General features: G+C 39.6%; 1 protein-coding gene across 1 annotated transcript; it reads left to right on the forward strand.

Annotated features, from left to right (window-relative positions):
• Window positions 1–47: 47 nt before the first annotated feature.
• On the forward strand, window positions 48–3,020 carry IL6 (interleukin 6). Its single transcript, XM_009704161.1, is given in 3 exon segments — window positions 48–188; window positions 423–569; window positions 2,802–3,020. Coding segments are annotated over 3 exon segments (480 nt in total). The 3' UTR covers window positions 2,994–3,020.
• The last annotated feature ends 13,450 nt before the right edge of the window (window positions 3,021–16,470 follow it).

Consider the following 16,470-nt stretch of genomic DNA (forward strand, 5'->3'; position numbering starts at 1 on the left):
TCTCTCTCTCTCTCGGCCCGGGCACAGCTGGCTCTGGGCAAGGTGCAATGAAACCTCTCGGTGTCTCTCCCTAGATGTGCGAGAAGTTTACCGTCTGTGAGAACAGCATGGAAATGCTCGTCCAGAACAACCTCAACCTCCCCAAGGTGACGGAGGAAGATGGGTGTCTGCTCGTCGGCTTCAATGAGGCAAGGAACTGCTCTCCTTTCTGGTCTAATCCTATAGATCTGGGGCAATTTTTGCCAGCTCCAAAAAACTGTGGAGGCTGACCTAAAAGATCTGTGCTGGCACCAGCTGGCTTCAGCATGGCACAGACCTCCGCGCTCTCTAAGCATCATCCACTTACCTGCGCTGTATGCACACCGTTGCAATCGAGGCATTTCTGAGCTGTAAGTGACTTTCTCATCATTCTCTCATTCCAGGACAAATGCTTGAGGAAAATCTCCAGTGGGCTTTATACATTCCAGACATACCTTGAATACGTACAAGAAACTTTCACTAGTGAAAAGCAAAATGTTGAATCACTGTGCTATAGTACAGAGCACCTGGCACGCACCATAAGACAGATGGTGAGTTGGTTTTAAATTCACTCCGATAATTGTTATGGCTTAGCACTGATGTGTAGTCAGAGAAATAAGATGCTAGTGAAGCTGAACATTTTCCACTTTCATTTCTCGCAGCAGAAACTGGTGATGGTTCCTTATGCTCAGATACTTACCCTTATGACTAACTTACAGGTTACAAGGTTTTGTTTTCTTTTCTTAAAGAAACAACTCTTCTTCCCACTTTCTGTTGTTATTTCTCATTTCCAAACCAACAATTAAACGCATCATTGTTTTAAGAACAAATATACTAACACTGCCTGGCTGATCGACGCAAGATTTCTCAGGGAGCTTGTTCCTAATTGTGGAACTGCAGTTCAGTTCAAGCCTTCTAATGTTGCACCCCCCTGAGAAGTATAAATAAGTAACTTTTTTTAAAAACGCACATAAGTAAAAGCAAGTACATTTTTACAGTAGTATCAATCTTTAAAACTCTCCAAAACAAACTTTTAAGCCAAGCTGTATGGTACATTGAGATATCAGTAGCTTAAAAATCAAGGAAGACAGTTAAATTCAGAACATAAGTTAAGTAACTTGACTAAACAACGGGTGCTGCCTATTGAAAAGCACACATTTTGTTTGTAATCATCATAAAAAAAAATTCTTCTTTACAAATACCCAATTCTCTTTGGATTCGGTAAACTAAATACTACTCATTTCCAACAGTCATCATCTATGTTTTGGAGAGCTTTGAAAGATCACACTTCAAAAATAAACTTCATTCCTGCAGTTCTTACTCATGTTAATAACCCTTAACATGAATACTTCCTTTGTCATCAGGGAAACTATTTGCCCCAGTAAGAAACACCCAGGTGAGTAAGGACTGCAGAAATTTCAGGGCATTATTTCCTTTCAGCATCTGAAAAGCCCATTGTGTGTGTGCCATACTTTTCCTAACATTTATTTATGTCCATCATTCTTTAAGTGAAAGGGAGCTCAACTGCTTTTTTCACACTGTGCTAGCTAAGAATAATAGTCCTGTCATAAGACAGCAACTGACTACTGGCTTCCAACTTGATATATTAGTTTGCAGAAAGTTCGTTTCGTAACTGGGGGAGACTAGCTTTTTTGGCAAATTAGTAGGATTGCAGTAATTGGAACAGGCAGAATTAAACACAGTGATCAAAAGCAAAACCTGTACTTGTAGAAATGACAGAGTTTTTGAGAAAAAGAAGAGCCTTGATCTCGAATTTGGAAATTTTTCTTTACGAGAGAAGTCTATCTGCTATCTAAGGCAAGGAGAGCAAGGACAGAGAATCTGTCACCACGATATCTGGATATCCAGATACAAACTTTTACAGCATGCAACAAGGAGCTGGATATACCAGTAACTGGGTGTGTGATCAGAATCCACTTCCAAGTAGCCTGGACAGAAAGGACAGTTGTATCTTACTGAATGTCACAAAAAAGATGTTCCACAAGGAGGCACGCATGCTTTTGTCACTTGTTAAAGGGTAGGGGAGATCCTAAAACCAGGATGAAGCAGATACATCACTGTTAGACTTCTAGACCCCAAATCATCTAAAACAGCTCCATGATTTGGGTGAGTAACTCCCATTTTCAGAAGTCACCTACCCACTTCATGGGACAAGTTCTTAAAAGGCATTTGGGTACCAGGTGCAGCATTAGGTACGTAACTCCTCTTACCTTGCAGTTGGGATCCCACACATCAGTGAAAGTTGGTGACACTTAGTCTCCCACATGCCTAAATGCCTGAAAAGTAAGAATTAAGCAGCTAAACAAGTTTGACGTCTTTGAAAACTGCTAATCTACTACAAAATGTGAGAGTACTCCAGTGTCATCTAATTAACTTAGAATGTAGCAGCCAGTACAGGTTAGGATGAATCATCAGTTAACCACACAGTCCGCAGAAAGCAGGAGAGGTGTTATCGACCTGTTCACTGCAGCGTGTTGGACCACGATGCCAGACGTTGCATTCAAACCAGAACCAACAGTATAGATCAGACGAGACCTTCTGATTCTTCCGCAGTAATTGTAGCAGGCATCAACGTATCACAAACCCCACCGCAGAAGCAGGGCTGTAGGGAAGCACAGGTCCCGGGGAGGTCTGTCGTCCGCAGTACAGAAAGGGTGGATACACAGCTGGTCGGGAACATATTATACATATAAGTTGATGCTCTCCGACAAGCTCGATTACGATGTTTTAACTGGAGCACCCCAATATTGTCTCTTTCATAGGTGATCAATCCCAATGAAGTGATCATCCCAGACTCAGCTACCCAGGAACTGCTCCGCGCAAAGCTGAAGACTGATAAGATCTGGATAGAGAAAATCACCACCCACCTCATCCTCCGAGACTTTACTTCATTTATGGAGAAAACAGTGAGGGCCATTCGCTATTTGAAAAACACCAGGAGTTTCAGTGTCTGAATGTTTTAATTCAGGCACAATCCTTTGTTACAGATCTGTCATGTGGCAGATGACAGTGTTGTTCTGTTTTAAGAACCAGAAATAGTAACAATGATTTGCATTTATATACATTCTCATTTCCTTCTAGGAATCTATTTATTGTATTTAAAATATTTATTTGTTTCTAATGTTTCCTATTTATATTTTTAATATTTAGAAATAATTTAAACAAAGGACGTATTTTATTTCATTTCTAATGGTACTATTCAGAATATCAACTTATTTAATATGTATTCAACAAAAAAATACTTTCAGAAGCCAGAAAAAATGTTGTATAACTTATGCTTTTATAATATTTGAGAGATGGTATTTATGACTTATTTATATTTTTAGAATGAATAAAAAGCTGATTAAAAAACCTTGTATAAACTGTTTGAACTTTAAATAAGACTAAGGAACTCTAATGTATCCAATTTTTACTACCTGAAATTACCAAAATAACCACTTTGAAGGATTTCTATTTTATCTGTATAATTAGGTCAGTTATCTACATAGTGCATACGTACACACATACACAGACAGTTTGATCAACATATAATTCTTAAAATGGGATATAAAGGAACCAGATGCACTGAACATAGCACTTAAGAATCAACACAATAAAGCATCATTGCTTTCGGAAAACAAATGAACAAGTCCCCTATATTTAATAAGGAATACTCCATAAATTTGTAATTGTTTGTAAGCATCTGCTTACAAGCCAAGCAATCTCTTTTAAACAAATAGTAAGATACCACATTGACAGCTTTGATATGAATACTATTATCTGATTAGACTTACTGCTGTCATTCAAGGGAATTTTCCAAGTTTGATTAAACATTTCCCCCCTGTCCCCTAAGAAGCGGGAAAAAAAGAAAAAATAATCTTAGGTTCTTTCCTTAGGTAACATAAATCAGCATATTGCTGCTGAGATGTCAATGACCATTGACAATCTAATGCATTTGTCATTTATATTCCACTAGCACAGACAGGCCACATAACATGAATGCATATTCTTGAATACTGTAGAGACAAAAAAACAGGTCCTTAACCTGAGCGCCAAACAGCTGAAACATTCCTTACCTGTATCATGTGCTTCATTGAGGCTGCGCAGGTACGTCATATACCTGAACTCAGAGGAATTCACAGCACACACAAGGGATGCAAGCAGCAGGAGCCCCTCGAGCTTTGTCCCGAACAAGTGGCAGAACATTAATTACCCTCTCTCTTTTGTGGCAGAGTGGTGCAGATGAGCAGATGAAAGGCAAGCCCTGGAATGTCAGGGATGCCAGTAAATTCTCCTCCTCCTCCTCCAAGTGGCCTGAGTGGCCACACGCATTCCACGCTGGGGATGCCGTGACCAGTCTGCCCAGAGCCTGTATCTCAAGAGACTCAATGCAAACAAACCACAGCTTTGCCCCAAAAGGTAAAACCAACATCTTGAGTTATGCAACTCCCCAAGAAGGAATGAGGATGTCTCAAGGTGGTCACTCTGAAGATGTCTGTGGTGAATGGGTTTTTCTCACAACACAGAAGATCCTGCTTTAGCTGTCCTGGCATGTGCTCTAGGAGACATAGGAAAGGTTGGTTTGGCTATTTCACAGCTTACCTTCACACAGATTTTCCTAGTGACCATTTCGTTAGAGACCATTCTGGCCCTTATTATGTCCGTAATAGCTATGAGACCCAAATGCAGATCCCACATTGGGCCTTTTAAGGACTTTATTATTACTATGCGAGAACTGAGCCGGGAGCAGGAAAGAAAGACATACCAACCAAAAAGAAAGGCATCTCCTGGTCTCACCTCTCCCAGTAGCATGTGGCTGTCTGAGACCACCGTTAGTTACTACGCACACTGCAGCTAAACAAACTCGCACCGATTTCCTCCAGGAAGCACCTAAGATACGGGGTACTGAAGTCTCATGCAATTGATCCAACACTTCCCCCTGGCACCCTTCAGCTGGTGGCCACCCCACGTTGTCCTCAATTCTAGTAAAGAGATGTAAACGCTACTACATTTTACGATGTAGAAGATGAGCAAAGATTACCACTTGCTTGTGAGGAATTCAACTTTCAAGTCCTTCCTGGAGTAAAAGGTATCACCGATGCTGCTGCTGAGCTGTCATCATTTTATCTGTGGTTCCTCCACAGCCACCCGCAATTCCCAGAGTACTTCAATGCAGTCGTTTCCTTGGTGGCCATCATTTTGCTGTCATTGTGCCAGCTTCAGGGACTGTCCCCAGGATAAGCACCGCTTGCTGAAATCTGCACTCATCGGTGCGTGTGGCACCTGAAGACTTGGAGTGGGGAATTCACATGGAAGTCAGAGGAGAACTAAACACTGTTGAGCATGTTATGGGGCCTCTCAAACTAACCAACTTATCAACCTTTCTCCAGTTTGCTGTGTAGAAAGTGTTTTATGACAATCAATAAACACACACAGACATTTATTTTAGTTGGCAGACCAGCGCAAACACATAAGAAACCCAGAACAATAGTAAAAATGAGCATTCCTAACTTATAAATCAATCCTCAAAAATAACTGTGCTACTTTGAGCAACAACAAAATACCTCAATGCTTCTACTGAAGAGACCTCCTCCTAACTGACAGTTAACTCACTGAACAAGGCAAAAAAGAAAAAAAAACAAACCAAAAAGACCTACTAATAATCGCCTATAAAAACTAGGAAACTACCCAGCAAAGCAGCATTTTGGCTGCTGCTGTACAGGACCAGCCTCTCCCCGCAGATCCCAGCTAGCCCTTCCCCCATGTTCCCATTGCATCCCTACTCGTCAACCTCACACAGAGATTTCAGAATGCTCAACAGATTACTAACTCCCTTCATCCTGAATTTGCTTTCCCAATGCAGGAAAAGAGTAAAGCTATGTTAAAAAGCATGCATACACTCTTACAGTATGCAAGAAAAAATCCCAAGTATTAAGAGACAGTATTAAAGATGAGAAACAAAATATTCCTCGGTGCTGTGGACATGACACTAAAATGCTAGACAAGAGAGAAAAAAAAAATTAAAAAGATGGAATGCAGCCTAATACTAAAGTAATCCGTGATGTAAAATTACTTTTTTTTTAATGACAGTCTCTGAAGTATCACTTTTTTATTTTTTAACCATACTTCTTCATCAGATGTGTTAAGAAATTTAAAAAAAAAAAATTTCAGTCTGATCCACTTCCCAAAAGTAATCTGTGATGTAAAATTACTTTTTTTTTTAATGACAGTCTCTGAAGTATCACTTTTTTATTTTTTAACCATACTTCTTCATCAGATGTGTTAAGAAATTTAAAAAAAAAAAATTTCAGTCTGATCCACTTCCCAGGTTGCAGTACCATGCCATGCCCAGTAAGCCTATGAACTGATGTAAACGCTAAATGTTGGCAGAAAGAACAACAGCTACTTGAAAGAGACTGTCTGCATCTCTAGTACCTTCACAGATTTTATTAATGGCTGATGGCAAGTGAGGTGAGCAAGACAGAGCTGATGCTACAAGAGATGGAAGAGTTACACCACCAGTGAAGCAAGAGGAGCAGGATCACTTTTCAGAGGTAATGAGCCATTAGGTTGGCTAAGCTCAATGGGAAACTTCCCCTTAAGTTTGCCACTGTTATTTGTGAGTAGTAATCTTTTCCGCATTCCACTTAAAAGATAAAATGGTGGAAAGGGATATATATATATAAAAATATATATACGACAGCATACACCAAAGTCAGATCCTAATGGTCAGGAAGCACTGCCAAATACATATAACATTACTACAAGCCTTGTGATACTGGGTGGTCAGCTTTCCGTAAATCCTGGCTTCTCAAGTTGAATGATTAGATAACAGTTTCTGATCTCTCTCAGTGAATTTCTTTCTTCTTCTTGATAAGAGGAAAACCAAAACCCACCCCCTCACCCCCAGAAAATGCAACCTCTGCAGGCTTCAACATCGAAATATCATTTCCTCCCTGAACTCTTAACAAAAATCAACTAATTTCTGTAATCTAAATATATTTAACCAAATCTCAGTGTACTTTCAAGACTGACTTTGGCAGTCATCAGAAAACACACTCAGAAATTTTGCAATCTGGATTTCTATTCAGTGGCCAGAATTTAAGAAGATTCAATCTTTGACAAAAAAATTATTTACAGAAAATTAAACATTAATCTTCATATTCGGAAAACTGAGATTTTATTTGCCCTGCCACACTTATTTCTACCAGACAATGCTTACCTAACACAGTATTTTCAAGGTTTTGTTCTGTTTCAACTGTACCAATGGAAAAATTTCTACTTGTTTCAATAACAGCAGATGAATTTTTGACTAGTTGCTTCTTTATCCCTTTGAACTTATGTATTAATAGCGGTGACTTGCTTGAGGGTAGAAAGGCTCTAGAGGGGTCTGGACAGACCAGATCAACGGGCTGAGACCAACTATATGAGGTTCCACAAGAACAAGTGCTAGGTCCTGCACTTGGCTCACAACCCCACGCAACGCTACAGGCTGGGGGAAGAGCAGCTGGAAAGCTGCCCAGCAGAAAAGGACCTGGGGGTGCTGGTCAACAGCCAGCAGAACATGAGCTGGCAGGGTGCCTAGGTGGCCAAGAAGGCCAGTGGCATCCTGGCCTGTATCAGGAATGGGGTGGCCAGCAGGACCAGGGCAGTGATCGTCCCCCTGTACTCAGCACTGCTGAGGCCGCACCTCGAGTGCTGTGTGCAGTTCTGGGCCCCTCACGACAAGAAAGACCTTGAGGTGCTGGAGCGTGTCCAGAGAAGGGCAACGAAGGTGGTGAAGGGTCTGGAGCAGAAGTCTGATGGGGAGCGGCTGAGGGAGCTGGGGGTGTTTAGCCTGGAGAAAGGGAGGCTGAGGGGAGACCTTATCACTCTCTACGACGACCTGAAAGGCGGTTGTAGCAAGGTGGGGGTCAGTCTCTTCTCCCCAGTAACAAGTGATAGGACAAGAGGAAAGGTTGCACCTGGGGAGGTTTTGATTGGATATTAGGAAAAATTTCTTCTCCAAAAGGGTTGTTGAGCATTGCAACAGGCTGCCCAGGGAAGCGGTTGAGTCGCCTTCCCTGGAGGTATTTAAAAGACGTGTAGATGTGGCACTTAGGGACACTGTTCAGTGGTGGTCTTGGTCATGCTAGGTTAACAGTTGGACTCAATGATCATAAAGGTCCTTTCCAACCTAAACGATTCTATAATTCTATACAATTCTACATTCTGTACCATATAAATAGGGACAATATCATGCATAAGCAAATTATATTAACAGTTTTATTACCTGACAGAATCACTTTGAGCTGTTACAGACACACACAAAAGTAAAATTACCTACGGAAAGCTCAAAGTCCCATCCTCAGCTCAAAAGAGAAAAATTAGCTACTACAACATCACTACTACACAGCAATAGTCTTTGTCTCTTCTTCCACTTCTAACAATCTGCAAAGAGATGTAAAGGGAAAAGGGGCCACATACTGGCTATGCCCGTGGATCCTACATTAGCATGAATTAACAAAGCATCCCCTCTGTCTTATCCATCCCCTAATCCTGAATTAAGCATAACTAAGAAACAATGCATGTAATCCACAAACTTAACCAAGAAACATCTATTGCATTACACATCATCATGGAAAAGTATTTAGAAATTGCAATTATGTAGTCACTTGTAAAAATTAAATTAGTCATATGACATTTAACCAGGATGTGGTCTCTAATCCTGTGGTGAGAACAGATGTAATAAGCTTTTATTTCCAAATATATCATTAGTATCATCATAGCCTAAATTCCAAGTCTGTAACAAAATATTTCCAAAAATATTCAGGGTATACAGTTTGGTTTAGTATTTTTTCTTGATAAAAAAATGTGTTAGATCCCCATTTCACTTGCACAATGCAATAAAAATGTATCTTAAGAGGCACTTTGTCATCTACAGCCAGTTTGGAAAACAGCAGTTCAAAGAAGCAAACGATGGGTTTTCTGCATTGCCAACACAGGGGACTGCTGTGACAAAATTACGAACATCGCTTTGGTCTGCAGAGTTTACATGTTTGAAAGCTATATGTTTAAGTCAGGTCAATTTTGCTGATGAATTAATTCAAGAAAAAAAAGCATGTACCCTCTGTTTTCTAACTGTGATGAAATACAGTACAGTGACTTTATACCAGCTGTGACAACACCAGGAATTTGTAGCAGAACTAAATATTTCTTCCGAATTTCCCATCGGCTCCATTTTTACCTCACAACTGGCCAGGCCTTGAAGAGTTTTTGGAGCAAAGTAGGTTCCTTTACAGATTAACTTATGAAGAACAAATTTATACTGAAAGCCAGATATCTTTTTTTTCCTCACTTGTTTAGTGATGACACTAAACGGATCAATTTTTCACATCCTACTACCAGGAGATCCCCAGTCCACACACCAAGATGAAGAAAACCACCAAACTCACAAGACTCCCTCAGCATCACACAGAGTATCACAGGGCTCTGTGGCTCCTTCTCTGATGTGCATGCCTTTTTCCCCACTTACTTCATTTTCACCTTTAAAAACCTTATTCAATTTTCCTACTCTTTATTCTTCTTCTGACCAGCCTCCTTGTCTTTATTCCCTTTTCAGGACCTTAACTTTCTCTCCACCTTCCTTCCTCCCTGCCTCTTCGCCCAATGTCTTTGTCCCCTTTGCACTTATTGCTAGGCCCACACCCGAGGGCAGTTCCTCAGAGCCGAGCTTGCAGGAGATGCTTTGCTAAAGGGTCTGTCACAACTGAGGGCTGAAGAGGTGCTGCCCACCACGATTACCAAATGGTACCGGGTCTTAACTGATCTTCTGACTCCAGCTGAATACAGTGATGGGAGAGGCAGTTTTAAGACAACATAGAAGTGATAGAAAATAGAGAAATTGTTCCTGAATAGCAAAGCTACCACCAGCTGTTGTGGTCAGTGTGCCAGTGAACAAGATACTCAGAAGACAGGATACCACATTGCTCCTTGTCCATCATAACCTCCTCACGCTTTGCTAGTACTTCACACACAGTCTGACTGCAGGAGGAGAAACAGCTGTATTTTCCAGTCCTGGGTTAAGGACAATTCCTTGTTCACAGACACCCTCCTTGGAGCCCAAATAAAAGGCATTGCTGCCATTGTCACTTTCGCAGGAGGAGATCGAGAGGCAGACTAGCACCTTCTGACAAGGAAAAACATCTTCCTGACATGAAAGGACCATGGGCATGGGACTGCAGGTCACTCGAGATGGAGAACAGGGCAATTCTTCTTGCATTAAAATCCTCAAGATGCCTTCATTTTTGGCAAGCAGCACAGTGAGCATGGCAACATTTGATCTTCCTAAGACTGGTCCAAGTGGAAACATCCCCTTCAGTCCCTTGCACAAACCAGGTACCACAGGCTCCAACGACAGCTGGAAATACTGGGGTTTTTCCCTGACACTAAGGCAACCACAAGCACACTCCACCTCTGCTTTGCAGGCACAAGGCACACAGCTGAACAATTCCTGTCTCCAGGTAAGATCAGCTGGATACCTCAAAGTTAGCAGAAACTTCACAGCACGCAGGAAGGCATCAACGATTTTATTCCACATATCTCAGACTGTAGCCTTCAGCTCAGCTGTGGAAGGCACAGCTCGATTTTCAGTAAACTACACTCATCAACTTTATTCCAACACTAAGACTTCATACATAGTCTCGCATGACTGCATCACAAATCCCACTACAGGAAAGAAGCCATACTCGGCTGCGAAGCTGCTGATTCACTTGACAGAGATCAATACAGTCAAGCAGGGGAGCTCACATTTGTTCTTTTTTAACTGTCTCCCATCTGACAGTAAAATAAAACTTTCTCAGGCTTTACTGGGAGAAAGATGGAAAAGTAGAAATTAGAGATTAAAACACTTGGAACAAATAACACCTAACTTCAAGTCCCTAGCCCACAGCCTTGACAAACATAAGAGTCCTTCCACTTTACTCCTGAGACCTGCCCTTTTCTCCCTAGCACTACCAAAAAAAAAAAGTCTGGATAAAACTAGCATATTTGCTGATGTTACTGTAGGGAATTAAGATTCTTCATAGGAATCTGTTTAACCTGACTGTTCAATCTGTTTAACCTGAACTACAACTACTTTTAAGGGAAATTTTCAGCATGGCAAAGTCACACAATCTGGCCTGTGCTTGATATATCCATGCTTATGTAAAACTTTTAATGAAAGAGACAAGAATACTTCCCTATTTCTCTACCTCTTGCCAAATACTATTATTCTTGGAAAGCAGCCAGAGCAACCACGTGGCGGTTAAGACCCACAAACCACATCCCCAAATGTCTGACTTGCAACAGATCACATAAAATACACTTCTGCAGGTGTCTGGGTCCATCTACCCACTGCTGCATTTTGGGTGTTGTATGCTCTTGTGAAATGCAACATCTGGTTTTCAGAGATCTGAGTTACTTTACACTGAATATCTTATCTCTTAGTATTGAACAGCTCAGGTTATTCCACTAGATTCAACACAAGAAAAATGTTCCTGATCATGGTTAAAGCCACTATCAAGTACGAACAGATTATTTCATTACTATTGTAATTAGGATCAGTCAAGAAAAAGGAACAGAATTTGAACTCCTTTCATAATTTAAGACATATGAGTAGTTACATTAATTTCAAGTTACCATTAGAAAAGAGGCACTAGAAAAGCTGCACTAGCAACAGGATATACGGTCACAACAAAAGTGTTCTGCATTCAGTCCTTGCTCTATTCCCCTGTCAGCCATCTATTATCATTAGCTATTCCACTATTTCATGACTTTTGATTTAAAATTCCATTAATCATGGTAATTAAGGAACATGCTGGTTTGCACTAGCTCTCATAAATGTTTCCTACTTTTTTTTTCTTCTCAGTTCTTGTCTTTCAATTTAATGTTTTCCTCTTGGATCATTTCTCATTTTCTTTCCAATCAGGTCTGCCCTTAACACGGTAAGGTTTTACCATGAATTTTCATAGCAGATGAGAAACTGACGAATCTCCTATTCCTTAAACATTTCATTAATGTAAAAACTGCCTAAAAACCTATGGGGTTAAAAAAAGGTCAATCTGAAATCTAGAATACTCTTGTTGCAATGATAATTTGGAGCCAATAAAGTTTTGCTTGGCTTTTTTTTTTAAAAAAAATAAAATACAATAAAATCACTGCATAGATACAAACTAGCCTGTACAGTTCTAGAGGGGAGAGAGTAATCTACCCAACGCAGCTTCTATTGAACAGAAACCAAGTAGATGCCATTTCAGTGCTTGAATTTCAGTGTTAAAAGTGAGAAAACCAACTGAAGCCAAACCAACCATATTCCATACAGCAAGACTTTGGAGTAAAAATAAAGCATATACTTGTTTAGTGTACTTGTTTCCTTCCTCCAGTTATACATGCATAACTTCCTCTTATTATAAGAGCACTATATACGCATACACACAGCATTTTTGTTCCATTTCCCACCCCATTCCAAATTACAGAAAATGTACCTAGTATTTAAAGGTCAATTTGGCAGAAAAGTATACTTTTTACTATCTGATTATACTAGGAAAAAACATTTACATCTCTCTGTTCTTAATGTATCCAGAGATGAACAAATCCAAGAGGAAGGAAAAAAAACAACCAAACCCCACAACAAAAACAAACAGGTCAGCATAGGGACCAGCTGCAGAGGCTTACCAACATTCAGGCAAGAAATCTTTGAAGAATATTGAAGTATTCAAAACATTAGCTCAGTTGAGGAATCTTTACCCAAAAGACCATCATAACAGGGATAAATACAGTGGTTGAATGTCATCATATTTTGGGAAAAAAAAAAAAAAACAAAAACCAACACACAACGGATTATCCTTTCTGTAGTAAGGAAATTACTACATTATATTTATGTAAAGACTTAAAAACAATGTGTATTCGTTCAAATTGTATTTATTTAATTACACTGTAATGCAAATAAGTTAGGTCCATATAAACTTCATTTTGTTCTATGTACAACCTATGTCATTAGCAAGCTGATTGAGCCAGCTGGTGTAAGTGTCCGCCTCATCCTCTGGAATGTAGTATCTTCAGACACTTTCTCTGTCCATCGGCTGGGTCTAGAACAGGACCACCACATCCTTCATCCCCAAAGTAGACTGAAAGGGGAGGGAGGGGAGGAAATAAAAGTCAGATTTGCAGCATGTACTTGTTTTTAAACGAATATTTGTAAAACACAAGCCTGGAGGAACAGCCCTGTAAACATACAGAATAAATGCTAGCCCCCAAAATACTGAAATAATGCCACCTTTAAAATAAATTTTAAGCCTACAGAGCATGAGCATGCGCTCAGAAAAATGAGCATCTGTAAGCTTCGGATTAGATCAAACACATGCTTCTGATACCTACGTACATACACTCTGGTATGAAATACATACTTTATGCCATGCAGAGACACATTCAATGGACCAAGAAAAAAGTCTCAAACTGCTAGTGAAGCTAAAAATAGAAACACTGTTAGCAAACAAACAATTCCAGCAAGTTAGTTCTTAATACAACAGAAGATTTTACTGAAATTGTAACATGATCTTGATGCTTTTTCATATTTTTTTACTGTTCAAAGTAGTTCCCTTGAACCTGTGAATCCTAAAAATGTGTTTTCTATACCTTGTAATGACGTGAAGCTAGAGGAGTTTACATATGACTTTGCAAACAATACAGTAATTATTTGTCTTAGGAATACCTGGTTCTGCACAGTAACCGAAGTTCTTTCAAGAAAAACAGAAGAGTTGCACTTTCTTCAAAACTTTAATTTAGTTAGTTTGACCCATGGAAGCTCTCCAATAAAATTCAAATACCGCAAGAATTCAAGTATTACTAACACCGTGACATTGCAGCACTAACAAACAGTCCCACAAGAAAGAGTCAACGTGAGCAAATGCACTTTGTTTCATGACAATGACTAACGTTGAAGGATATAGCCCTGTATTTCATGCAGCTTTTATGCAGCGTTACTACCATATTTGTAAAGGCAGAAGGAGACTGGGTTTTGTTTTAAATTCATGCTAGAAAGCCGAGAAGTTATTCTTCAGTGCATAAACTAGGTCTACCACAGACTAGATGGGCAGCTTCCACTCAAAAGGTACAAGAATGCCCATTAAAAGCCATGCAAGATTAATAGAAAGGCCCTCCCAAGAACTTGTGTTCTGCTGTCTTCTCATTTGGATTTCTGAAGAAACAAGAACCACAACCAGCTATGTTTTCTCCCTAAACATTTAAAAGCAATGGATGAAAGCAACTTTCACAACTGTTACTGTCCAGAGATAACACCCACAACTGTAACTATCTGTGTTAGGTTTGCACGTACATTTGGAACCGATACATACCTCCAGATAGTTGGCTCAGGCATTCCAGGATCTGCACCTCTCTTAAAACCTGAAGTGAAACATACATTACATACATATTTATATATATGTATGTGCAGACTCCTACATACTTAAATCACTACCAAATTATTCCAGCCCGTTAAATTGCAATAAAAAAAGAAAACCTACTGAGTAGAGAACTGCGATTCATGAAGTTCTGTACCAATCTGAAGAAAAATTGCCCATTCTTACCAGGGTTAGAAAGCAGAGAAAATAAATGCAAGTGTACAGTCTTTCAGGTTTGTTTCTGTTTGTTTGGGTTTTGTTTTTTTAATTCCTACCTGCATCTTTATCTGACCTAAAATTCATGGTTAAATATCTATATGAGATGGAGGAAGTTATCTACCCAAAGATCACGACATACATACCTATACACACACAAACACGTGGATTTTAAACGCTGTTCAGAAAGCAACCTAGAAAGGCGGTACCAACAGGGACACTCATAACTGGCATAAGCGAGTACCTTAGTCCTAACAGGCAATGCTCTGCAATGACATGTGGTGCAGAACTTAAAAGCAGTATTTCAATAACAGGTCACTCAATTTAGGATGACAGAATTCTAAAAGTTAAATCAATTAAATCTGAAATCTTCTATTTTTACCGGTGCTTTTTGAAAAGCTACCCAGTACTAAAGCCTGCAAAGAAGTAATATGTTTGTCAATCTACTAACACCCAGGAAAATGAAAAGAAAGTTAATTACAAAGAGTTCATCCCCAGGTAATGACTCAAATACCAATTCACTAAAGCAAATGTAGCCTAGAGAGGCAACCGAAGGTTCAGTGTATGAAATATCTTTGCCCACTGAACTGTAAATTAAAAGTCTTGAAGCTGAATCATGCAATTCATGCACTGTTCAACACACTCTCTCCTACACTTGCTATCTAGAAATGGATGTTATATGAAAAATATATTATTTCTCTTGTTTACAGAAAATAAATAATTAATGCCAGCTTGCCTGAAATACAGGCCATAAAGGTTAATGGAAAAACTTCCATTAACTACTTGGGCACTGGGTTAGCTCTTAGAGGATAACCATGTGTGATCTGAGACTACTAAACATCGTGACCCACTTCCTTTGGTTGCCATACTGTCCAGCAGAATTGCTTTAAAATTCATGAAGTTGTATTAGGAGTCACACTCTCTGTGTGAATGTTTCTGGCTTCCCTCCCACCCCACTACTTTTAAACAAGCAAGCCAGGTTTAACATAAATGTACTGGTCTAATTCACCTACTTAAAAAGGAGGCAGCCACTTCAAAGCAAGTTTAAAAATACAACAGAAAGAAAACCTGACCAGTGACCTGTAATCGCACATTCATATACCAGGCCCCCTCATACACCCCCTGGCTCTCGGTCCCATCCTGACCTAGAAAGTCTTTCAGAGAAAATTAAAAGCTCAAAATTTCTGAAAGTTTCCCTGCCTGTGTTTAGTTTAGTACACAGGGGTTAATACAAAAATTTACCTTGAATCCGTGACACCAAGGACTAAGGACTGTGTAGCCTCTTGCCCTTCCACTGCATCACACTTTTCCTCCCAGATTCAAATGTAATCCCAGTACAAAAGAGGTTCTTCCAACCCTACAGATTCTGAGTGCACGCTATTTCCAAATGTCTACGACAAGCAAAGGTGGCACCTGCGCACTCCCCTCCCATCTGCTTACACTTAACGTCCTTTCACTACAGCAGACAAATTTATAAGAAGGCAATGCAGATGTGGAACAGCACACTTATTTTCTGCTCACTGCTACGCAACAGAAATATACTAAGCACCCTGATATTAGTGCAACTGTAAACACAGTAAGATGGCTTTATATGATTTGAAGTAACTTATTTAATTTCCTCTGGTCTCTCAGAACAAAGAGCATCTTTCCCATATTCACAGATATTGTAATAAAAGTGAAATCAAAACAAAACTTCAGCACAAACAAAGTTAAGTCACAAAACATTGCCAAAATTCCCACCCAAAAATTATAAATTCTAATTTTTCGTATTATTTTTTATTATTGTCAATTTAAAATAATTGATAAACTAAAAATGGAA

Source organism: Cariama cristata, unplaced genomic scaffold, assembly GCF_000690535.1.
Source record: "Cariama cristata isolate BGI_N322 unplaced genomic scaffold, ASM69053v1 scaffold42110, whole genome shotgun sequence".
Classification (NCBI taxonomy): Eukaryota; Metazoa; Chordata; class Aves; order Cariamiformes; family Cariamidae; genus Cariama; species Cariama cristata.